The 24,963-nt window shown below is 42.0% G+C and overlaps 1 protein-coding gene across 2 annotated transcripts in view; it reads left to right on the top strand.

The window, feature by feature from the left end:
- TRABD2B (TraB domain containing 2B) overlaps window positions 1-24,963 on the top strand; it is a 417,779-nt gene that overhangs the window by 390,851 nt on the left and 1,965 nt on the right. Inside the window, exon 6 of one of the 2 annotated variants that reach the window (XM_030573890.1) lies at window positions 501-770. The exons of the other annotated variant lie outside the window; for it this stretch is intronic. Coding sequence (XP_030429750.1) covers window positions 501-770 — 270 coding nt within the window. The remainder of the gene's footprint in view (window positions 1-500; window positions 771-24,963) is intronic. 2 annotated transcript variants of the gene reach the window in all.

Below are 24,963 nucleotides of genomic sequence, written 5' to 3' on the forward strand. Positions count from 1 at the left end.
AGACCTGAGAGGAAGAAGGTTTTACCATCCCTTGAACATGTTTTATTTCAGTTTTTTTCCTGTCCCAAACAAGAATGAAAAGTCAAAATGTTGACTTTTTCTGTAAAATGAAAACTTTTTTGTTTTGATTTTGACCTTTTTAATTTAATTTTGTATTCTAATTGCCTTTAAATTTTTTAACCAAAAAGATGTTTTGAGCCAGAAATCTTTCCTTCCTAAAATACTGAAATGAAATGCTCTGACAGTTTCAAAACTTCTTTTCAAAAATTCTTCAAGTTGAAAAATGTGTCGAAACTGACACTTTCCCATGAAAAGTTTCTGTTTTGACAAATTGGTGTTTTCTGAGGGGAAAAAACATTTCATCAAAAAATTCCCAACCTGCTGTAGGAAAAGTCCTTCACCTCCTCATGTACCTTCACAGTGGCTGGTATAGTTCTTTCTATCAGACTTTTGTTAGACTGGTTACCCATTTACATACTACATTTATATGTGTTTGGCAGCTCAAAGACAAAGAACACAAGCCCTTCTTCAGGGGGGTCCTCAGGAACAGCTGCATCTGCTGTCCATATTTTTGAGCATGTACCAGTGTCTTCTCCCTCTTCGATGCCTCTTCAGTCAGATGAAGAAGACAGCCTTCCACCTCACCTCCTGCTACCAGATAGCATCAGCCAGCTGGAAGAGTTTGGCCGTCAGAAGAAATGGAATAAGAAGCAGCACAAACACCATCGCCAAAGGCAGTTCAATGACCTGTGGGTTCGAATAGAAGACAGGTGAGTGATTGTTATTACTCCAGCATCTTGTTCCTCCCCATTGTCTCAAGACTTGACTGTTGACTCCCACTGATAGGCTGATGTAACAAACCATGAGTCATGAGGGGACTCTGGGGGTAAGGAGTGGGGGTTGGGATGTGTGATGATATATTTCAGGCATAGAGGGGGGAATATGGGAGTTGGAATGAAGGCTAAGCTGTTATAGATACATTGGATCAAAACTGGAAAGGAAAAGAGAGAGGTTGGCATGATGAGGTTTAAAATACAGGTTTATACAGGCCAGCTAGCACACCAAAGGAAATGAAACAAACATTATTTGGAACTGGCTACTTATCTATCAATATAGATGTCCACCTTAGGGTTACATACTGGTATGCATCACAGTAATATCTGACGGCCTTCCATCTAAAATTGATAACAATAGCACGGAGTCTGTGGTACTTCTCCTGTGTTGGGGTGAAAACTGTGCTTGGGATATTTCTCTTTATTTGTGTATTTTGTAGGTTTTTTTCAAACTATTTTATGTTGTGATTGGTTGAATTACTGATGATACAGGTTTTATTTCCTATTTCGACTGGGTGTATGGACAGGTGAGGGTGTCACTGTTCTGAATGTGACCTGTGCTGTGGCGGAAAGGCTCTTTGGAAGAGGGAGGTTTTGCAGTGTCTCTTAAAGATGGTCAGAGTGTAGATTTTCTTGGTCTCATCTGGAATTTTGTTCCACAGATGGAGCCACTTTGACCCCAGCTCTCATGCACTCATTCCTGGCTTTTGTGATCTGAGTTATCCCAGAGGAGGGCAACCTCTTTGTTTTCCATTTGAAGGGTATCAAGTCCTCCAGCGTCCCAGCATTCCATAGGACTGCCTGTCCCAGCTCAACATCATGTGGGACAAAAGGGTGTGTTAAAGGCTCAGATCTGGTTGGAGCATGGGTGTTAGCCACATTTCCTGAATTATCTGTAAATTCAGGCTAACGGGCCAGGATACCTGCTATGCTATGTAGCTATGAGTTCAAACGGCTGAATGGAATTGGCTGTTCATTTTTTTTATTTATAACAAGTATTGCTTCCAAAAATGGTTTTGAAAAGGATGGTTCCCCAGCTTAGTGTTGCAAAGATGCTTTTTACTACCCCTACAGGATCTCATCTGAATCTGAACCTTTTATTCCTTTCCATTCGATGAGGACTGAGGACATGGTAAAATGTCAGTTTTCTGGCTCATGGAGCCTATGATGAACAAGACTTTGCATAACATTTGCTTTGCGGCAGTGTTTCTAAGGAGGCATATGTGGGGTTGGGTGGGAGACCAAAGACCTAAAATGGAGAAGGGGGGAAAAATCTGCTTTAGTGCTTTCAGATGTTTTTGGTACTGTTACAATTCTAAAACAACTTCCGTTTAAAAAAAAAATTGCAAACTGTTAATCCAAAATCAGAGGCTCATGGGAAGCTTTGGTTTCCCAATAAAATGGATATGGTATTGAAATTTACAAAATAGCTGCTGCATATTGTGCTTTTGGCAGTTCTGTTTCATCAGCATCAACTGCACGTTGGGGCTAGTGCTATGCATTGTACAGGGTGTTATTTTTTAAATGGTTCCATTCCCATTGGCTGTAGTAGAACATAAGACTGAAGTTATTAGCGTCTGCAGTATGATTATTCCCTGAACGGGTGCAATAGAATAATTCTGAGGCCAACCTGACTCCTTAACTGAAGATAAATTAAATGGGCTAGCTCCCCATCTGAGCTATGCTGATTTTACACCATCCTGGGCTCTGGCCCAGTATACCAAGAATGTTCTTCCAGTTCATGGCTGTTTCCTAGCTTCCCTATTATCAGGTTAAGTTATACACTGGAAACTTGGCAAGAGGAAAAGGTGCAGAAACCTGGGATAAGTTGGGGCGGGAAGGGGAACCTGTGTCATTTTTATTTCAGATGAAAACCATGTAAAACTCAGTAGGTTTCCATCCAGAACCTTCAAACTTCAATATTTTCAGTTGAGTTTCAAAGCCAAATGTGTGAGTGGGGGAGCACGCATGCAAATTTAAACCAGATTAAAAGTTCTTGTTTGAACCCTGCTGAACTATGAAATCACTATGTTTCAGAGCTCTTTTCCAAAGCTTTATTGACCATGGATTAGAGGATTTTATGAGCCATGAATTGCAGGGCTTTTATGGACTGTGGATTAAAAGTCCATCTCCTACATGTCCATGGAAATCTTAGGGTGTTTTTTTTAAGCTTCCAATACAGAAACAAAGGAAATGAACAAATGAGAACAATGTTAAAGGAACATCAAAGGTCTGAATTCAACCTATAAAAGACAGGAAATCCATAATTAATGGTTCCACTAAGGCCTTAACTCATACAGTATTTCTAGTCTGCTCTGGGGCTGTAGCCACCATCTGAAATAGTCTAATAAAGATGAGTCATTTAATGTCATACATTATTATTATTTATTTTAGAGATTGTCTCTCTCGTTTTATTCTATCCTGAGAGCTGGGACCAGCTGTCACAGACAAACTGATATTCTCTAGATTTGTATAACATCAGGGTGTTCTGGTAGAAGATTTCTAGATCTGGAATTCACCTATCCTTGCTTCTCTGACAAAGCCAAGATTTGTTACAAAGCCGAACTATTTCATATGTGGGGGTTGAAAAATATAATTTTATTTCCATCAAAAAAATTTCAAATGTAACAGTTTCATTCCAAAATTTGTCATGGCTAATTTTGATTATTTTTTAAACAAAAAAACCTTAAACAAAATTAAAATTTCCCTTTCTAATGGCAATGCTGGTTGTCAAAAATGAAATGAAAATTGTAATGGTTTCATTTCAATTTTCAGAAATCTTCATTTTGTTTTAAATTTGTTTCTTTACATGAAACATTTTGATTTCCACAAAACTACATTTTTGATGAAAAAATGTTGAGCAGTTCAGCTACCTTAGCAGGGATGGGGAGCGGGGAAAGGGGGAAGTTTTGGGGGGGATGGGAGCATGGATGGATTGCACTGAATGGGTCACAGCTTCAGTAGGATGGGGAGAGTTTTACTGTTTCCATTGACACTGTCAATTTAGTTTCCTCTTCTAATATAGATAGCTAATTACTGATTATATGTTTAGGGAAATAAATTGAAAGAATAAATAAATGTACATGGCACTATACTGTAGGCGTTTGAATGACAAGCAGACCAGGTCCTTGCCCTTAAGGGTTTAGACTCTAAAACCATAAGCAAAAAATTCTACAAGACAGTAGAGACTATATACGCCGTCGGTTGTTGACATTGTCATCTGAGCACTTTATAGAATAGAAGGTCTTTAGAAGTTCCTTACAGGTAAAGAGGCAAGGAGGTTGGTGAATGGCGATCTATTTCAGGTGCTGAGATAATTTGGAAGAAGGCAGAGAGTCTAGAGGAAGTGAAAGGGACAAATGAGATGGCGAGAAGGAAGGACTGGGCAGAGCAGGGGCAAATCAGTGATTAACAGCCTCACGGAGCCTTGAGCAAGAGATGGTAATGGGGTGGAGTTGTGGAGTGCATTGACGGTGAGTAGAAAATGTTAAAAAGCGGGGAGGAGACTTGGTCAGAAAAGAAGGAAAGGACTAAGTGTTTCTAATGTAGCCATGGAACTGCAGGTCTGTTATTGGCTGAAAATGAAATAAAATCCCACTGTAAATTGGAATGGCATTTCCTTGATAGCCCGTTGGTGAATGTTCAACCCCAGATGAATGCAGTAACATTACAAACATACATTTCCTTTCAAAATGAAAGCTATTTCAGCCTAAAAACTTTAAGCCAATGATGAATGAAGAGTGACAATGTGCAATAAACTACCCTAATCTTGCCCACATATAGTGAACCTTATCAGTTGGGCTGGAATTTAAGCCAGTTAGTATGTTATCCTTTCCTTCAAGACACTGTAATGATAGAAAACAGAAAGCTGTCAATTTGTACAAACTTTTAATTCTGCTTAACTGCATCTGAAAGGTAAATTTTAGTAAATGAATCCAAATTGTTTCCTTTTCACAACACACAGTGCTGAAATATAGTACTTAGTTTCATTAAAGAGAAGGTTGCTTTTCTTTTTAGGAGACCAAGACACTTTTGAAGTCTAACAGGTAAATTGTGGTCAGATGATTTTCTTCCATACGGTGGCTTTGAGACTGAAATTTCCATTATTGGAGTTTTGTTTGTTTAAAATATTCCATCAGTCTCTCTGTTTAATGTAGTGAATGCTAAAGGGACGCATAGCCACTGATGGACACTGTGGGCTCCATTCTCTGTTCCAGCCAATCTATGCTCAACACAGGAAATGGAGAGGGGGTAATGGTGGCTTTATGGTTTGTGTTTCCCCTCTTGTCAGATTGGCTGGAGCCCTGTCTAGATCCCAGCATTGGTTAGCGAGTAGCCTTGGGACTTCTCTAACTTGTGACCAGTTGCCTGTGACTCCAACGAGCAGTTCCAGCAGCCAGGAACAGAGAGGCTTAAGCCAGGCCTGTCAGGTACCCAAAACAGGCAGTCAGGACAAGGGTCAGAGCAGGGACAAACCTGAGGCAGGGAGTAGCAGAGGAGTGCGTAGTCAGGTTCCAGGTCAGGGCCGATACCAAGGGTCAGATTTCAGGATGTGAGTCACAAAGTGAAGTACAAATCAAGTTGAGGTGAAAGCCAGGAGGTCAGGAGCAAGGAATGGTTGTGGCAGCTACAGGGAATCCACACTGTTGCCTAGACACTTCCTGGAATACTCTGGCTCCCCACCCTATATAAAAATACAATCAGGAGCCATGGGGCTGGTCTCTGTCAGAGATCTTTGAGGCGGGACTTCCTCTGGTCTGTGTCCACAGTGGGTCATGAGCCGTGGATCGCAAGCTGGTTACAGAATGAAGATGCCACCTTCTGGGTGCTAGACCCACAGAGCCCTACGATGTCTGCCTTGCCAGTCCATGCCTCCTTCAGGCTCCCTACACTAAGGAACTGCAAGATGGGGATATAGAGCTGCTACCCTGACCCTGCACCACCTGGAAATTCCCCCTCGACTGAGGCCATGTCACCTCCAGAGCATCATAAAGGGGCAACAAAACTATCTGATCTTCTTTTTCACTGCAGTATGTAACCTAAGTAAGTTACTGCAACTTGTGTCCACTTCCTGATTAAATATTAAATACCTCCCCATCCACCATTTCCTTCTTCCTTCTCCCCAGATATTTTTTTCTTTTCAGATAACTTTGTGATATCACCGTGATGCATCCATGACTGCCCTCAAACAAGAAAGGATATTGGCTTGATTTCCTTCTGACTTGTTAGATAACAAGCTTTAATTATTGCTTTTCAAAAAATATTCAAGTGACTACAAAATGCAGCCAGTTATTAACCAGTTCAGTGTAAACATCAGCTTCCAAATGTCTCCTAAGTGACTTGGAGACTCTTACATTTGTTCTTAAGGAGTTCTATTTTTTATGAAATGAAATACAAAGTTCCTGGCCAAATCTTGTTTGCTGTTCTCTCGTGAGTAGTCCCATTGAAATAGCTATGTGGGATTTTGGTTGGATGGTATTGCTTTCTTGATTTAAAAGTAAGGAAGTGAGACTTTAAGTATGTGCATACCTCCATTGCACATAGTCCCAAGTGCACATGTGCTTAAAGATGTGTCTGTGCTTTATTGGATCAAGCCCTGATTTAGCTTTGGAAAACACAGACAGCTAGGAATCATGTTTACTCTGAGTGGTCCCACCAACTTCATCAGGATGACTTGCAATTAGATCTGGTTGGGAATTTTTCAGTGAATTGTTCTATTGTTGAAAAATGCTGATTGGTCTAAACTGAAATTCACGAAACAGAATCAGGTTTGATGAAATTCCCAAGTAAAGGGAAAAACAGTTTCAGAACTTTTTAAATGAAAAATGTTTCTTTTCCAGTTCAAAATGACTTTTGGATTAGAAATTTAAGCTAATGAGACTGAAAAAGGATAAAACTAAAGAAACAAAAAGAAAGAAATTAATAATCAGAGAGTTAAAGGCCAGAAGGGACCACCAGAGCATGTAGTCTGACCTCCAGCACCCGCACACTAAACCCAACAACCAAAATTAGACCAAAGTATTACAGTCCAGAGGAGACTAAATGATCAAGTGTCACAAGCAGAGAATAGGAGAGACTGATATATACCAGTGACCAAGGCCTCACTGTGACCTAATGATTGAGTTAGATATACCTAGATGACCTTGGCAAGTGATCCATACCCCACATTGCAGAAGAAGGTGAAAAACCTGCAGAGTCACTGCCAATCTGACCTGGCAGAAAAAAAAATCCTGACTCCACATATGGCAGTCAATTAGACTGTGAGCATGTGAGCAAGAAACGGCCAGTCAAGCACCCAAGAGAGAGAATACTCTGTGCCATCTCGGAACACTGGCCATCCCCATCCCATATCCCATCTCCCCCCATGACCATTCCTGAAGATACTCATGTAAGAGACCAAAAGGGGGGGGAGAGAGAGAGAGAGAGAGAGAATACTTGGGGGGATCCCTTCCTGACCCTTGCAGGAGACTGGCTGAAGCCCTGAATCATGAGATTTTTAGATACATTAAAACATAAACTAGAAGGAACATCCAGGGATGCCCCCTCCCATCCCAAACAACCCTGTCATACAATGCCACTCATAAATTTGTCCCGCTCTCTCTTAAAACTAATTAACTTGCTTGCCCTCACAACTTCTATTGGACAAGAAAAAAAATGTTTTGAAATAATCTAAACAAAATATTTCCATTGATCCAAACAAAAAAAAATAATCAGGTTTTCAGTTCATGAATAAGGCTAAGATTTAGTCACGGGTATTTTTAGTAAACGTCATGGAAAGGTCACAGGCAATAAACAAAAATTCATGGCCCATGGCCTGTCCATGACTTGTACTGTATACCCCTGAATAAATCTGGGGTTCTCTGTGAGTGGAGCTCTGGAGGTGCTGTGGGTGCTCTAGAGGGGGGGCTCCAGGGCGCCGTGGGTGCTTTGGGGCAGGAGGTGGCCCGGGGGCACTACAGGTGCTGAGGGGGAGGGTAGCCCGGGATCGCTGCTGGTGCTGGGGGTGGTAGTGGCCTGTGGCACGGGACCACCACTAGTGCTCCAGGAGGCGGGGGTGACAGTGTGTGACCCAGGACCATTGTCGCTGCTGATGGGGACAGCAGCACACCTTCCGGGACCACCGCTGGTGCTCCAGGGGGGGCGGGGGGGAGTGGCAGAACATGGCCCAGGACCATCACTGCTCCTGCGAAGGGCGGGCACTGAGACCGCTCCAGCAGTAGCCAGTATAGCTGGCCCGGTGGCTGCCCAAGGTGCTTAGGCAGCTCTGGTATTAGTCGAACCTGCTGCTGCAGAAGACATAGAAGTCCCAGAAAGTCACAGAATCCGTGACCTCCATGACAGACTCACAGCCTTATTCATGAATCGTTTTCAGCTTTTCACTTTTTGTCCTGAGTCAAGAAGGGAAAACAAATTTGAACTCTCAAAAATATTGATGGAACAGGAAAATCTTTTCCCGCTTTGCTCTACTCACTGTAGTGATATTATCCTGCTGCTTCTGAGTCACACAGCAGATAGCAAACTCTTTAATGGCCCTTTAATGTTTGTTAGTCACTTGAGTTTTTCAGGTGAAAGGTGTTATGTAAAAGCATTCATTTTTATTAGTTATCTTTTATTTATCAATCAGAATATAATCCCCAATCAGGACCAGGAATCAATCATCTATTATTTTTTTATGAGAAACTCATTAGTCATAGCAGCAAAGAATCCTGTGGCAGTTTATAGACTAACAGACGTTTTGGAGCATGAGCTTTCATGGGTGAATACCACTTCGTCAGATGCATATAGTGGAAATTTCCAGGGGCAGGTATCTATATGCAAGCAAGAGATAACGAGGTTAGTTCAATCAGGGAGGATGAGGCCCTGTTCTAGCAGTTGAGGTGTGAAAACCAAGGGAGGAGAAATTGGTTTTGTAGTTGGCAAGCCCTTCATAGTCTTTGTTTAATCCTGAGCTGATGGTGTCAAATTTGCAGATGAACTGAAGCTCAGTAGTTTCTCTCTGAAGTCTGGTCCTGAAGTTTTTTTGCTGCAGGATGACCACCTTAAGGTCTGCTATAGTGTGGCCAGGGAGGTTGAAGTGTTCTCCTGCAGGTTTTTGTATATTGCCACTCCTAATAGCTGATTTGTGTCCATTTCCCTTTTCCTTAGAGACTGTCCAGTTTGGCCGATGTACATAGCAGAGGGGCATTGCTGGCCTATGATGGCATATATTACATTGGTGGACGTTCAGGTGAATGAACCGGTGATGGTGTGGCTGATCTGGTTAGGTCCTGTGATGGTGTCGCTGGTGTAGATATGTGGGCAGAGTTGGCATCGAGGTTTGTTGCATGGATTGGTTCCTGAGCTAGAGTTACTATGGTGCAGTGTGCAGTTTCTGGTGAGAATATGTTTCAGGTTGGCAGATTGTCTGTGGGCGAGGACTGGCCTGCCACCCAAGGCCTGTGAAAGTGTGGGCTTATTGTCCAGGATGGGTTGTAGATCTCTGATGATGCGTTGGAGGGGTTTTAGCTGGGGACTGTGTGTGATGGCCTGTGGAGTCCTGTTGGTTTCTTTCTTGGGTTTGTCTTGCAGTAGGAGGCTTCTGGGTACACGTCTGGCTCTGTTGATCTGTTTCCTTATTTCCTCGTGCGGGTATTGTAGTTTTGAGAATGCTTGGTGGAGATTTTATAGGTGTTGGTCTCTGTCTGAGGGGTTAGAGCAGATGCGATTGTACCTCAGTGCTTGGCTGTAGACAATGGATCGTGTGATGTGCCCAGGATGGAAGCTGGAGACATAAAGGTAGGCATAGCGGTCGGTAGGTTTTCGGTATAGGGTGGTGTTAATGTGACCATCACTTATTTGCACCGTGGTGTCTAGGAAGTGGACCTCCCGTGTAGATTGGTCCAGGCTGAGGTTGATGGTGGGGTGGAAGCTGTTGAAATCGTGGTGGAATTTTTCCAGAGTCTCCTTCCCATGGGTCCAGATGATGAAGATGTCATCAATGTAGCATAGGTGGAGAAGGGGCGTGAGTGGATGAGAGCTGAGGAAGCGTTGTTCCAGGTTGGCCATAAAAATATTGGCTTATTGTGGGGCTATGCGAGTGCCCATGGCGGTGCCACTGATCTGGAGATATATATGGTCATCAAATTTGAAATAGTTGTGTGTGAGGATAAAGGCACAGAGCTCAGCAGTCAGTTGTGCTGTGGCATCATCAGGGATACTGTTCCTGACAGCTTGTATTCCATCTGTGTATGGGATGTTTGTGTAGAGAGCCTCTACATCCATGGTGGCTAGGATGGTGTTTTCTGGAAGGTCACCAATGCATTATAGTTTCCTCAGGAAATCAGTGGTGTCACGGAGATAGCTGGGAGTGCTGGTAGCATAGGGTTTGAGTAGAGAATCCACATATCCAGACAGTCCTTCAGTGAGAGTGCCAATGCCCGAGATGATGGGGCGTCCAGGATTTCCGGGTTTGTGGATCTTGGGTAGTAGATAGAATAACCCTGATCGGGGCTCTAAGGGTATGTTGATTTGTTCCGGTGCTAGTGTAGGGAGTGTCCTGAGTAGATGTTGCAGTTTCTTAGTGTATTCCTCAGTGAAATCTGAGGGAAGTGGCCTGTAGAATTTGGTATTGGAGAGTTGTCTGGCAGCCTCCTTCTGGTAATCAGACCTGTTCATGATGACAATAGCACCTCCTTTATCAGCCTCTTTGATGATAATGTCAGGGTGGTTTCTGAGGCTGTGGATGGCATTGTGTTTTGCACAACTTAGGTTATGAGGCAAGCGATGTTGTTTTTCCACAATTTCTGCCTGTGCATGTCGGCGGAAGCATTCAATGTATAGGTCCAGACTGTCATTTCAACCCTCAGGAGGAGTCCATGTGGAGTTCTTCTTCTTGTGCTGTTGGTGGGACTAGCACTGCGCTGCCACTGAGAGGTGTTTTGTGGATAAATACATTTAAGACCATGAGGTGCTGAGCGACAGTAGTGAAGGCGCTGGGATGTAGGTGCTTCAGATAGATAAATTCTCGTATGATCACCAGACTTCTAGGCACTGAGGCTTTACATCAAATATCAAGAGACTCACCCTAAAATCATATGAGTTGGCAGCCTTAATACAAGAGCCTTTTAACATAGATTAATAGAAATGTCAGGCTGGAAGGGGCCTCGAGAAGTCATGAAGTCCAACCTCCTGTCATGAGGCAGAACCAAGTAAACCTAAACCATCTCTGACAGGTGTTTGTCCAACTTGTTCTTAAAAACTTCCAGTGATGGCGATTCCAACCTCCCTCGGAAGCCTGTGCCACAGCTTAACTCCCCTTAGAGTTAAAATGTTTTTGCTGCTATCTAACATAATCTCCCTTGCTCCAGATTAAGCCTGTTACTTCTTGTTCTTCCTTCGGTAGACAAAGAGAAAAGTGATCACAGTCCTCTTTGTAACAGCACATTTGAAGACTGTTATCAAGTCCCTCAGTCGTCTTTTCTCAAGACTAAACATGCCCAGTTTTATTAACCATTCCTCAGAGGTTAGGGGTTTTTTGTGCTCTCCTCTGGATTCTCTCCAATTTGTCCTCTTCCTTTCCTAAAGCATAGTGCCCAGAATTGAATACGATACTCCAGCTGAGACCTCCCCTGTGTCGAGTAGAGCAGGACAACGACCTGCCATGTCTTGCATACAATACTTCTGTTAATACACCCCAGATTGATATTAGTCTTTTTCTCAGCTGCAGCACATTACTGATCATATTCAGACTATGATCCACTATAACCCCAGAATCCTTTTCAGCAGTACTAGCCAGTTATTCCCTTTTGTGTAACTGTGCGTTTGAGTTCCTTAAGTACTTTGCACTTGTCTTTACTGCATTTCACCATGTAGGCTATTGTCAGAGGAACACATTCTTGTCTCAGTTACCAGGATGCAATCCCACTATTAATTATTATTATTATTATTTATTATTATATATCATCATCATCAGAGTGCCTACAAAGAGAGAACAAAAAGACAATCTATGCCACTAATCTATACCATTTAAGTATAAAATGAGACAAGTCAATGAAGTTGCACTGGCATAACTGAAAGCAAGATTGGGTGCAATATCTGTGCTTAATATTTACTGTATCCTGGTAAAAGTGATGGGTGTATAGAATCTTTGCAGAAGTTGAATAATGGCATAGCATAACTCAGCGCAATATGAATAAGAGGCAAATCTTTTTACTGTAGCCTGTGATACGGTGTTGACATAGTTTCTCTCCTGGTTTTTATTAGTGCTTGGATTAGCAGGTTGGTCAAAGTGCACACAGTGTATTAATTAAGATAGTAAAACGTGTTCAGTTTAGAATTCTGTCATGCATCACAACAAGAAATGGAAAACTTTAACACGTGTCTTAAACTCTAGCATGATCACGCTAATACACCAAATTTGGCAGCCTGCTAGGGGTGATAATGTCTTTCACCTTATAAAACTACAAGGTTCATTTGTTATTCTCCAGGCATATCTAAAGAGATGCACAGCCATGATTTCATATGATAAACAGGCTATGGGTCCAAACCTACTTTTTGTTCATTCTGTTAGTTTCACTGGGCTTAAGTTTCCTAATGTTCTTGAGAAACTTGCATTGCTGAAATGTTTTCAAAGAAATATGCCGAGCTATCAACTTTTTATTTTCCAAAAAAATCTCTAAAGAAAACTCTCATTGTTTTTTATTTGTCATCATTTAAGAGATTTACATCACTTTTGATAACCATGGAGTATATGGTGCAGTATCTACACTTAGAGACAAAGTTTCTTTCTTTCTTTCTGATAATGTGCACATCTGCCCAAAGAATCAAAGGCGTGACCTCATGGCCCCCACCCCACATCAACCAGCTGAGTGTTGCAGGTGAGGGAGGGACAGGCTGTATTGCCGTTGGGCAGAGCTGTTCCTTGAAGCCACAATACAGGCCTTAGTAACTAGCCCAAGGTTACCAGGTGCATAAATCAGAGGCAGGAATAGAACCCAAAAGTTCCAACTCCCAGTCTCCCACTCTAACCACTAGATGTCACTTCTGTGTACAGTGGGCACTTATAAGAGACAATATCAAGCAGATTTCATAAAATGTACCTTCAATCAAAAAGGACATTTTATGGTTCTCCAGTAGGAAATAGGGCAGGCTACAGAAGTACAAATTTCCTAAAAAAATAATTCTCCAAAAGTCCATGGATGATTTTGCTATTCATGACAGGTTTCAGAGTAGCAGCAGTGTCAGTGTGTATCCGAAAAAGAACAGGAGTACTCATGGCACCTTTGAGACTAACACATTTATTTGAGCATAAGCTTTTGTGGGCTCCAGCCCACTTCATCAGATGCACAGAATGGAACATAGTAAGAAGATATATAGATTCATACAGAGAACATGAAAAACTAGAAGTAGCCATACCAACTGTAAGAGGCTAATTAAAATCATTTTAAGTAATTAGTCTCTTACAGTTGGTATGGCTACTTCCACTTTTTCATGTTCTCTGTATGTATCTATGTATCTTCTTACTATGTTCCATTCTATGCATCTGATGAAGTGGGCTGGAGCCCATGAAAGCTTATGCTCAAATAAATGTGTTAGTCTCTAAGGTGCCATGAGTATTCCTGTTCTTTTAGCTATTCATGTTAGCACTCTAAAACACTGCAACTTTTTATTTTATTTTGGTCAAGTGCACACAAATTTGTGCTTTCAGAGCTGTCTACAGAACTGTCACTGACTTGACTGGCATTTCTGCATGTCTCTCTGAGGGCAGAAATTAGCCTACACAACTGTCTGACTTTCAGAAGCATGAAGAAACAGGCAACACATTTTGTATTCTCTTCACTATTTTCAACGATAAACTACCTTAAGCAAAGGGGGGGGGTTTGTTTTGTTTTTTGGGTTTTTTTTGGCAGAATGAGGCAAATAAACATCTAGAACTGAACATTTGTATCTTGCTGGTAGAGGATTTTGAGCAGTCTCTGAATCTAAATTCTGTATTTGTTACTGGTTAAATATTTCCAGCTAGGTGAATGAGTGAAACTAATCAAGCTAGAGGCCAGATCGGCAAAGATTTTTGTACGTATAGTTACTCTCTACTCAGGAATCCAAGAACAATTTCCCTTGCTTTCTTCTCGGTGTGCTAATAGGAATGAAAATGGAAGCACACAATTTGGTATGGATCTTATACAGAAATATCTCTTTCATTTCTGTTTTCTAGTACTTGCATGGCATCTAGTGTTTAAGAAGGGAGGGATAGGTCAGTGGTTTGAGCATTGGCCTGCTAAACCCAGGCTTGTGAGTTCAATTCTTGAGGGGGCCACTTAGGGATCTGGAGCAAAATCAGTACTTGGTCCTGCCTAGTGAAGGCAGTGGGGCTGGACTCCATGACCTTTCAGGGTCCCCTCCAGTCCTAAGAGATAGGATGTCTCCATTAATTACTTGAGGGGAGGGATAGTTTCAGTGGCTTGAGCATTAGCCTGCTAAACCCAGGGTTGTGAGCTCAATCCTTGAGAAGGCCATTTGGGGATTGGTCCTCCTTTGAGCGTAGGGTTGGACTAGATGATCTCCTGAGGTCCCTTCCAACCCTAATAATCTATGATACATATAAATAATATTGAGTTTCTTTGCTTGAAGAAGTATAACCCTGCTGCAACCATGTTTTGTTAAGCCACATCAGGTCTGTCTGGCATGGGATAAATAAAGTGTTTGGTTCGGATTTGGTTGTAAGAACTGGTAGCTGCCAAGCTATAACAATCATATCCCTTATACTAAATTAGGTGGTGCGCATGCCCTCAGACTGCATAGTAGAATTCTACTTACAGGAGGTCTTGAGGTTAAGGCACAGGACTACCAACTGGGCTCAGGTCCTGACTCTGCTGGATTTATTCTGTGTCCTTAGGCAAAATGTTTAATTTCTCTGTGCCTCCATTCCCCATCTTTTGTTTGTATTTTGTATCTCTCTCTCCCACCCTTTTTCTGTCTTGCCTGCTCAGGCCCTGATCCTGCAAAGACTTACATGAGGGCTGGCACTTGTAAAAGCTTTTGAAGGATCAGGGCTTTGGGGCAGCGAACTATTTGGGGAAGGTACTAGGGGTATGTATAGCACCTAACACAGTGGTTCAGAGTTAGCTCAGGTATGTCTACATATGCTGCAATCACACCTCCTGCCTGCAGAGTAGAGATACTCTAAGGATCTGGGCCTTGATGTCTGTGAACAGTGTCCTACAGGCACCTAGAACAGAGGACCAATTAGCAGAATCCTTTGTTATCTGTTCTGTTACTTTTTTTTCAGAGGCTTGTAAGGTACTGCTTGCTGGCACCTGTTGGAGGAAAGATGCTTGTACTATAAATGGAAAAGAAATTTGATTTTTACGTACATACTTTTTAATGTTTGATCTGTTGGTCACAATTGTGCTAAATTAGGATTCACACTCCAAACTCCACTGGAGGTCATGGTAGTTTTGGGCTCAGGATTGGACCCTTGTACAAAAAAAGTCTGGAGAAAAATATGGGATTTTCCATTGAACAGGTTGCTACTAAGTGGGCTTGACTCTGTGTAAATGCAAGGATTTTTTGCAGGCTGTTTTTAGCCCAATCCAGGAACAGATCCCTATGAGGTCTGGTATACAAGAACTTTGCTGTGAGGTTTCCGAACACTTGTGATTCTATGTTGTGAGAACAGAATATTTATGTTTAACCAGAGCATATGTTCCTTTAGCTACTCAGAGGAACGGCAGGCCGTGCACATGATCCATGCTCATGTTTATTGTTGCCTGTGAACAACCATGTGCAGCAAACAGACTCTGGGGGAAAGCTTGTTAGCAGATGTCCTGATGGTCCTTCCAATTTATAAATATGAGCCTCTACATTTAGGTTTTCCATATCCAGAGCTTTCACTTGCCAGATGTTCCCACGGCTGGGTCCTTGAAGTCTTTAACTATGAGGATGCTTGGCATAGCGTCTATTTCATCGAAAAGAAAAGAAAATCAGATTGCTGTCTCCTATCAAACAGCTGAGGGGGGATGGAAATCCACTCTTTACACTAAAGTGGCTTTTCATATCCTGAATCTGAGATGCACTTTATACAGCTCTGTAAAATTCTGTGGATCCTGCAAAGCTGAATAAAAGTGCATCTCAGATTTAGGTGCCTCTCAGATAAATACATTCACCTGGGTATCTTTTTTTTTTTTTTGGACAGGCTATTAAAATACAAGTAAAAAATAGTGTTTTCATCCTGATAGTGATGCTAATTTTACAAGGCTTGATTTAAGTTCGCATTTCATTTAGATTGAGCACGTGCTTTATTATTTTTGGATGCATTTCTTAAGATAAATAGTGGTGAATGGAGTTAAACCAGGGATGAATTCAACCCAATATCTATCAATTAAATACAAAATGGATAATAGGACCAGAATCAGCTTGGAATTCAAGCATCTCAAACTCCAAGCCCCCATGCTAAAAAAAGGTTTTGTCACCTCCACCATAGAATTCCCCCTTCTCCAAACATTAGAGATCTCTCTGTGGGTTACACACTTGGGAACATTTTCACTGACCAAGGTAGCCAAGGGCAGAATGAGAACCACAGAGAATTATACCCATGATGTTCACCCATGAAATGAGCAATTTGAGAAAACTGGGAGCAAAGACTATTTCACTAGAAGCAGCTCAGTATCTATGGGGCCAAGTACAGTGCTGCCACTGGGAAGCGTTGCAAACGTGCAAACTGGCTGAACGGGTTCACAAAAAACTTAGATATGGTTCCAGGGAGACACTTAAGTCATTTCCAGATAGGGTCCTAATTAATATGTATCACAGGGAAACCCTGATTAGCTAGCGCGATTTTAAGCATTGCTGCCTGTCAGAGATCTTTGTACAAGTAAGTCCTGGCATGTCCAGGACTTCTGAGGGTACTTTACTTTGCTCTGGAAATGTTTTGAGATGGAGACTGGTTCTACTATAGGTGCTTTGTAAGACATAGGAAGTAGCATGTGTTTTGTGGGCAACCAAAGGCGTAATGACCTTCACATTTTAAACTGGCAAATAGACAACCTGAAACGTTTCTCCCCAAGCCTCAGACCCTCAAGTTCAGGGAAAGTCAAAACAGCTTTCACTTTTTTCCAAGCTTATAATTTACCTAAATTCAGCACTACTCAGACATAGTAGGTTCAAGGATCTGACTTGAACTTGAAGTTATTAGCCTAAAGTTCTGTTTGAGAGACTGTTGGGCGGCGTGGGGAATAGAGACAGAGGACAGAGTCCAATGAATAACAGAGAGCAATTTGGGGATAAGACCAAGCAGAGAAAAAAACAACTATACAGAGAGGGAATAAGGTGCAGAGAGGAGGGGAAAAAGAAAATAAATCTCTTAAAGTGTTTAACAATAGAATGAAATATATATGTGTATTCCTCATGTGTATCTAAATATGCGTGGTTAAGCCTATGCATCTGCAAATAATATTGATAATATAATATAATATCCCAAACAAACATCTGAATAAGCATAGGAGAGAGTAGGGCTATCTATTCTGTTTCTGATTTAACTGTAGATTGAGCCCAAGACACACAAAGCAGGATCACAACATGGACCACCACAGGATTGGGGTGTTTGGATGTGAACATTCTGGCTCGGACCATTTTAACGGGGGCCATTTGTAGAAACTGGATAAAAGAAATGGATTCAGATTTCAAACAACACAATATTTGGGGAGGAGGGTTTGACACAACCTGATTTAAAGCTTCATCACATGAAAACCTATTTCTTATACTGGGCACATGTTGGAGACCAGCTTATTGCTGGTAGCCTTGAATGAGCACAATGTGGGCCAGATTTATCCTAATTCCCTGGGCATCTATGCCTGCATAGCTTGTGTACTCACTTACCATGATTGTGTTGAAGTGTGTGTAGGGTTGACCAGTTAGACAAGCATGTGGTCATTTGCATGTACAGTTACCATGATTATGTATGCAGCTGCAGAAACTGCATGCACAATTCAGAGATGCATTTTTGCACATCCACGTATGTGCACAGAATGAGCATATGGACCTTTATGAGCCAGTATTACCAGCCCAGCAACTTTACTGAACACATTTTGTCTTGGCTGTCTCCATAGAACTGGTCAAACAAACAGTTCCAAAGTATTCGATCTCAGCAAGAACTGGGTTTCATATAAAAACTGGGATGGATTTTCTAGGTTCTGTGGCCATGGAGGCCCTACTCCTCACTGATTTCAATGGAAATTAGGAGCCGAACTACTTTTGAGGATCTGGCAGAGTCCTAATATGAAATCACAAGGGATCTTTTGAGGGTCTTAGAGAACCATCCAAGCATTTCTAAGGAGGGCAAAGGGAAGAACTTAAGTTGTCATCTCCTGTATCTGGACCACCCAAACACTAGCCAACAAATCATGGTATTTTTCAGCTATGATATCTTGACTTATTGTTCACAGGGATTTTAAAGAATTTCATTTCATTCTTAGTTTTTTTTTTTCCTAGGGATGACATGTCGTTTCCTGACAGGCTGCTTTTAATAAGGTTGAAATCTTTGTTGTTGCCAAATCCAAGAGGAATAGAACATCTTTAAGTCATTAGATGGGAATGGGGTAATCACTCAGAGGGTATGCTTCAAAGGTTATTAGTTTTTACAGTGTGTTCACTATTGTGCAGTTGTCTGAAAAATAACATAGGTACCAATTCTGCCTCTGACCCATTCATGGTACAGTGAGCACAGTATTTGTATGCAGACTAATTGAAGGATTTTCCTGAAGTATTTTGGCACTTGAGGTTAAATAGGAACCTGTATGGTATTAACTAGGGGTGGAAATACATGTTAGCAAGAAATAAGAGTCCTCCCACTCTCAAATTTTTGCCCAAAGAAACCAATAAAGACAAAATCGAATCCCTTCTCAGGCTTGGAGGATGGGCCATTTATGCATTTTGGGAATTACCTGAAACAAAGGGCATAATTCCACTCTCGTTCGAGTGAGTGCAGCTCTGCTTTTTTCCGTGATTTGCTCCAAAACTGAATGTGGCCACAGAAGTAAAAAAACACATCAAGAAAGTCTGTTCCAAAGGAATTTTCCATATAAACTTGGCAGCGGGGAAGTCCAAATCTGAGAGACCCAGCAAAATGTTTGTGCTAGAATATTATTATTATTAAGATCCCACTGAAGATCAGATTGTGTTAGGGACTGTACACATATAGATAATCCCTGCCCTAAAAAGTTAATAGTCTCATTAGAAAAAGTGGAAACAGAAGCAAAATGATTTGGCCAAGGTCACTGTAAATCAGTAGCAGAGTCAATCATAGACCCAGGTCTTCTCACTCCCAGTTCTTTTCCCTAGCCACTGAACTACAAGGAGCTGAAGTAAGCATCTGAAATGTTGACATCTGATTGGTCTCTCTCTTCCACCAGCTGCACACCAGCATCACTTCACTGGAATTACTCCTGCTTACACAGCCACAAGTGAGAGGAGGCTCAACTCTCAGCCACTAGGGATTCACACATCAGATGGCACAGCCACATGTGTGAAGAGGATCAAGCCTAAACTCCTAGAGGTTCACACAGCAATAGTTTTTGTCAGACATGGGCAGTCTCCTGTGTTGTTAATAATTATCATTGTAGTTATTTCTGATCTTAAAGAAATGCCGTCTGAATAACGCTTCTTCTGGGAGTACATAAGAACGGCCATACCAGGTCAGAACAAAGGTCCAGCCAGCCCAATATCCTGTCTATCGACAGTGACCAATGCCAGGTGTCTCAGAGGGAGTGAACCTAACAGGCAATGATCAAGTGATCTCTCTCCTGCCATCCATCTCCATCCTCTGACAGACAGAGGTTAAGGACACCATTCCTTACCCAGCCTGGCTAATAGCCATTAATGGACTTAGCCTCCATGAATTTATCCAGTTCTCTTTAAATCCTGTTATAGTCCTAGCCTTCACAACCTCCTCAGGCAAAGAGTTTCACAGGTTGACTATGCGCTGTGTGAATAACTTCCTTTTATTTGTTTTAAACCTGCTGCCCATAAATTTCATTGGTGGCCCCTAGTTCTTATATTATGGGAACAAGTACATAACTTTTCCTTATTCACTTTCTCCACACCACTCATGATTTTATATACCTCTGTCATATCCCCCCTTAGTCTCCTCTTTTCAAGGCTGAAAAGTCCTAGCCTCGTTAATCTCTCCTCATATGGGACCCATTCCAAACCCCTAATCATTTTAGTTGCCTTTCTCTGAACCTTTTTTAATGCTAGTATATCTTTTTTGAGATGAGGAAACCACATCTGTATGCAGTATTCGAGATGTGGGCGTACCATGGATTTATGTAAGGGCAATAAAATATTCCCCGTCTTATTCTCTTTCCCCTTTTTGAATGATTCCTAACATCCTGTTTACTTTTTTGACTGTTGCTGCACACTGCGTGGACATTTGTTATCTTAAATTTAGCACAATTCTTTATCTTGTAGAGGATCTTTCATCCAAACATTATTCCCTCGAACCCTTGATATGCTGCAGTACAAAGCTCAAGCTGAAAAGTGGAAGAAGAAGGAAATGAAGAGGTTAAAAACAAGGCAGAAAGGAAAAGTGGCAGGATTTGCAAAGGAGAAGACTCTTGCGCCACCTGTAAGTTTTCCGCAACAGAAGAAGGGGGCTCCAAATGTTTATCCAAACCTCTTGAGTCTGCAAGGTTGGGCTGGAAACCTTTCACTACTTCTGACCTATGCTTGGGGCAGGAGTCCCTCTAGGCCCTTTCTGGCAGTATTTTCACATGCCTGGCCCTGGCTGGAACCTGGCAGTGCAAAAGCAGCACAAACTAGAGGAAAAGGAGTAACAAGGAAGGATTTTTTTTCCCCTTGGGTCATTTGGAGGCAAAGCTCTCAGTCAGTTCTTGTTTTATCCAAATTCTTTAACTTGTGGCGCCAAGCCTTTCTGATTGGGAAGCCCTAGCGTTACACTGGTGAAAGGACAGCCCCAGCCTATCCCTGCAGCCAATAAACCGCATCCCAGACCAGCTGGCATGTCTCTATTTTTTCTCTCCATTCATCTTTTCCTTCTAGCTTCCTTCTCCTTTCTGCTTTCTGTTCCCCCCCCACCGCCTGACTTTTGTTCCCCTCCTCTTGTTGTTCCCTTCCACCCCCCCAGCCCCGCACAGCCAGGGGTGGCACCAGACCCTTGCTGTAACCGCTGACCTAAGCTCAGGACACCAGGTTGCTTCCTGAGGCTGCAGCCCTGAATACACCTGTGGTTCCTATGGCTTGGCTGTGGTTAGCAAGCTCTGTGTGAGCAGAGAGGGAAGGTGGGTTACAGTGAGCTGCCACTTAGAGCAGAATCAGCAGCTTTCCTGCACCCTCTGGACGAGTCCACTGCCCCCCATCTTACAAAACACTGGTTAACCCACCCCTAAGAGCCAAGTCCCTATTGATTTGCTGTAAAAACTGGGCTCTAGTAGTCCTACCCCAACTGTGAACTCAACTGTTGGAAAGTTGGTGAAAGTTCACAAGTGTTACTATAGCTTCTAGCTGAAGATTTGGCAGGAGCTGTTAATGTTGGCCTAATTTTCCATCATACACTGGATATTAGCAAACGAGGCTTAATTGTTTGGTTTCTATCTGACAGCACTTTGATGAACATGGAATTTTAATGGCAGTACGCAGCCACCGCCTCATTACATCATGTCAGACACATGCCGACCAAGTGTCCCGGAGTGCTGAAACACTTGTCCGCAGCCTCCTGTTCTTTCAAAGCTGTCTTCTCTTGAAGAGCCCCCTCTTTCCCTCCCAGAGATAAACGGCAATGACTGCGGCCGATAACGAAGCACAGGACTGGTGGAATAAATAGATGGCTCTCAGTGGTGTTGTGCTGCCCTCTGCTTCAGCATCTGTGTCACATATTCAGAGGTTCCTGCATCAAGGGCAGAAATTGTGCGTTGTCAATTTCTCATATAGTGTTTGATCAAGGCCGGATCAGAGCTCCATGATTCTTTTCCGATGGTTTCCAGTAGAGTCTTGTCCAAAGAGCACTCTTACCCTCGGCTAAGATTTTCAAGATGTAGCTGTTCAGAACTTAGGACAATAGTGCTGCTGCATCCATTGCTCTTGTATCATTCGCTCTGCCCTGTGACACAGCATTGCTCCCTAGGAATGAAAGCACAAAGCACAGTTGACTGAGATATGGAAACTGTCCATGAATCTGGTCTCCAAAGACCCTTGGCATGAATAGAGACCAATAGACATCTCTTCTAGTCAATGTCAGTAGTAAATCCTTTATCTTCTCTGTAGGCCACCAACAAGAGGACTACATTGCTTCCTCATTCAGACACACAGAGCCAGGTCATACTGTCATCACTAATGAATAGTTGCCTCTCCAGACCAAAAAGGACCATCACTGATATCCTTAAGGAGATACAAATGATTTTTATTAACTGAACCCTGCAAAGGGAACTGCGTACTGGCCCTGATGCAACAAAGCACCTAAATGCTTAATTTTAAGAGTGTAAATATTGGCTTCCAGTGACCTACTCATGTACTTACAATTACAATTTTAGAGTGCTCAACACCTTGCAGGACTGGACCTTTAGGCTGACGGTATGGAGACTGCAACACAGTGTTTCGAGAGAAGACATGTAAAGTATGGAAAACAATGGGGTAGATCTTTGATCTCCAAAAGGGTGGCCTACTGCTCCCCACCAAGCAAAATAAAAAAATTGCCTTACATTTTGACCTATTCTATTTTTTCCAGAACAAAATCCTTCAAAGACTAATACACATTCTGTAGGTTAAACACATTTGTGCGTATTTGTGAGTTATAGATTCATAGATTTTAAGGCCAAAAGGGAATATTAGATGGTCTGACCTCCTGTATAACACAGGCCAGCTTCTTCACCCAGCTACTCCTCCATTGAGCCGAATAACTTGTGTTTGATGAAACCCTATATCCCAGAAAGGCATCCAAGTCTTGACTTCAAGAGACGGCGAATCCATCACTTCCCTCGGTACTTTGTTCCAATGGCTAAACACATTCTTTGTTAAAGAAATTGTGCCTTATTTCTAATTTGAAATTGTCTGGCTTTAACTTCCAGTCATTGCTTCGCACTATGCCTTTTTCTGCTAGATTAAACAGCCCTTTAGTACCCAATATATTCTCCCCGTGAAGTTATAAAACTTCTAACAAGCCTAGCCGTCATCATACTGCATGTGGCTGGTTCTAGGGACCTGTGAATCTTATTTACTAATTTTTAGTGACATGCATAACAGTCTGATTAGATCCCAGAGAAACAGACTTTTTTTTTTAAAGAAAAAGAGGATATTATTACTGATCTTAGATCTGAAAAAGCCACCAGGAAAATAATCTGATTGACTGTTCCCACATCTGTGAATAAAAAACAAAACAAAAGCTCAATAATGGTTAAATTTGTTTTGAAAATGAAATAGGAAACACATGCTGAAAATCGTTTCAATAAAAAAAAAAAGACTAACCCCAAATCACAAATTTGAACCAGGCATTATTTTATGGAGAATTTTGACAGAAACAGCATTGCAACTTAACAGCTCTTTGGTCTTTTAATGGCAAACTCCATTTTTTAAGGTTCAGTCTCTGTTGACATGTCATCCGTATGACTTCTTTTTGCCAGATATTATAAAGAAAACCAAACACTGGGCTTGTACACATTATTGTTTAGCTTGATTAACTATAATCATCATGTATTTACATAGCTCCTTTCATCCAGACGGGTCCCAAAGTAGTTTGTAAACTGTGTCTAAAAGAATCACTCACCCACTATTGAACTTCAGCCATCTTTGAGGGGAAAGATGGTAGCTGTTTAACAGGGCACAGCAACCCTGCATAGAAACATTGGGGACCCCTTCTCACAACCCTTCCATGCATGGAATTCCCATGGCTTTCAAAGGGAGTCCTGTGACAGGAAAACTTGCTGGATGGAAATCTCAGGCAGGAAGTGATAACAGTACCATTGCCATCTGAAACTGCAGAGGTAACCGAGGTAGGGAGGTACATTTGCTCAATTTGGAGTGAGATCTTTTCATGCCCCTCTGTTTGCTGAAAAGGTGCCATGGTCAGGCAGTGACAAAGAACTGGACTGGACTCAAGACACCTGGTTCTGTTCCAGAGTCTGCCTCTGGTCTGCTAAAAAGTCATTTTAGGCCAGGTTTTCAAGGTATATAGGCACCTAAAGATGCAGATTTGTGCCCAGTAAGATTTTCAAAAGTACCTTTGGCGTTCCATACATTGTCATCCGCATTTCTATCATTTTTCACCTTGTTTGCCAGGAGAATGCACTGCGTCTATTAGGATAATTTATTAGAGGTGCTCCATGATTCGTTATACTTGACTAACGCTGTTACACTAGTGCACGTGGATTCATAGATTCTAGGACTGGAAGGGACCTTGAGAGGTCATCGAATCCAGTCCCCTGCCCTCATGGCAGGTCCAAATACTGTCTAGACCATCCCTGATAGACATTTATCTAACCCGCTCTTAAATATTTCCAGAGATGGAGATTCTACAATCTCCCTAGGCAGTTTATTCCAGTGTTTAACCACCCTGACAGTTAGGAACTTTTTCCTAATGTCCAACCTAAATCTCCCTTGCTGCAGTTTAAGCCCATTGCTTCTTGTTCTATCATTAGAGGCTAAGGTGAACAAGTTTTCTCCCTCCTCCTGATGACACCCTTTTAGATACCTGAAAAGTGCTATCATGTCCCCTCTCAGTTCTCTTTTTTCCAAACTAAACAAACACAATTCTTTCAGCCTTCCTTCATAGGTCATGTGCTCTAGACCTTTAATCATTCTTCTTGCTCTTCTCTGGACCCTCCAATTTCTCCATATCTTTCTTGAAATGTGGTTCCCAGAACTGGACACAATATTCCAGTTGAGGCCTAACCCCAGTGCAGAGTAGAGCGGAAGAATGACTTCTTATGTATTGCTCACAACCCACCTTTTAATGCATCCCAGAATCACATTTGCTTTTTTTGCAACAGCATCACACTGTTGACTCATATTTAGCTTGTGGTCCACTATAACCTGTAGATCTCTTTCTGCCATACTCCTTCCTAGACAGTCTCTTTCCATTCTGTATGTGTGAAACTGATTGTTCCTTCCTAAGTGGAGCACTTTGCATTTGTCCTTATTAAGCTTC

Source organism: Gopherus evgoodei, chromosome 8 (assembly GCF_007399415.2).
Source record: "Gopherus evgoodei ecotype Sinaloan lineage chromosome 8, rGopEvg1_v1.p, whole genome shotgun sequence".
In the NCBI taxonomy this organism is placed as follows: domain Eukaryota; kingdom Metazoa; phylum Chordata; order Testudines; family Testudinidae; genus Gopherus; species Gopherus evgoodei.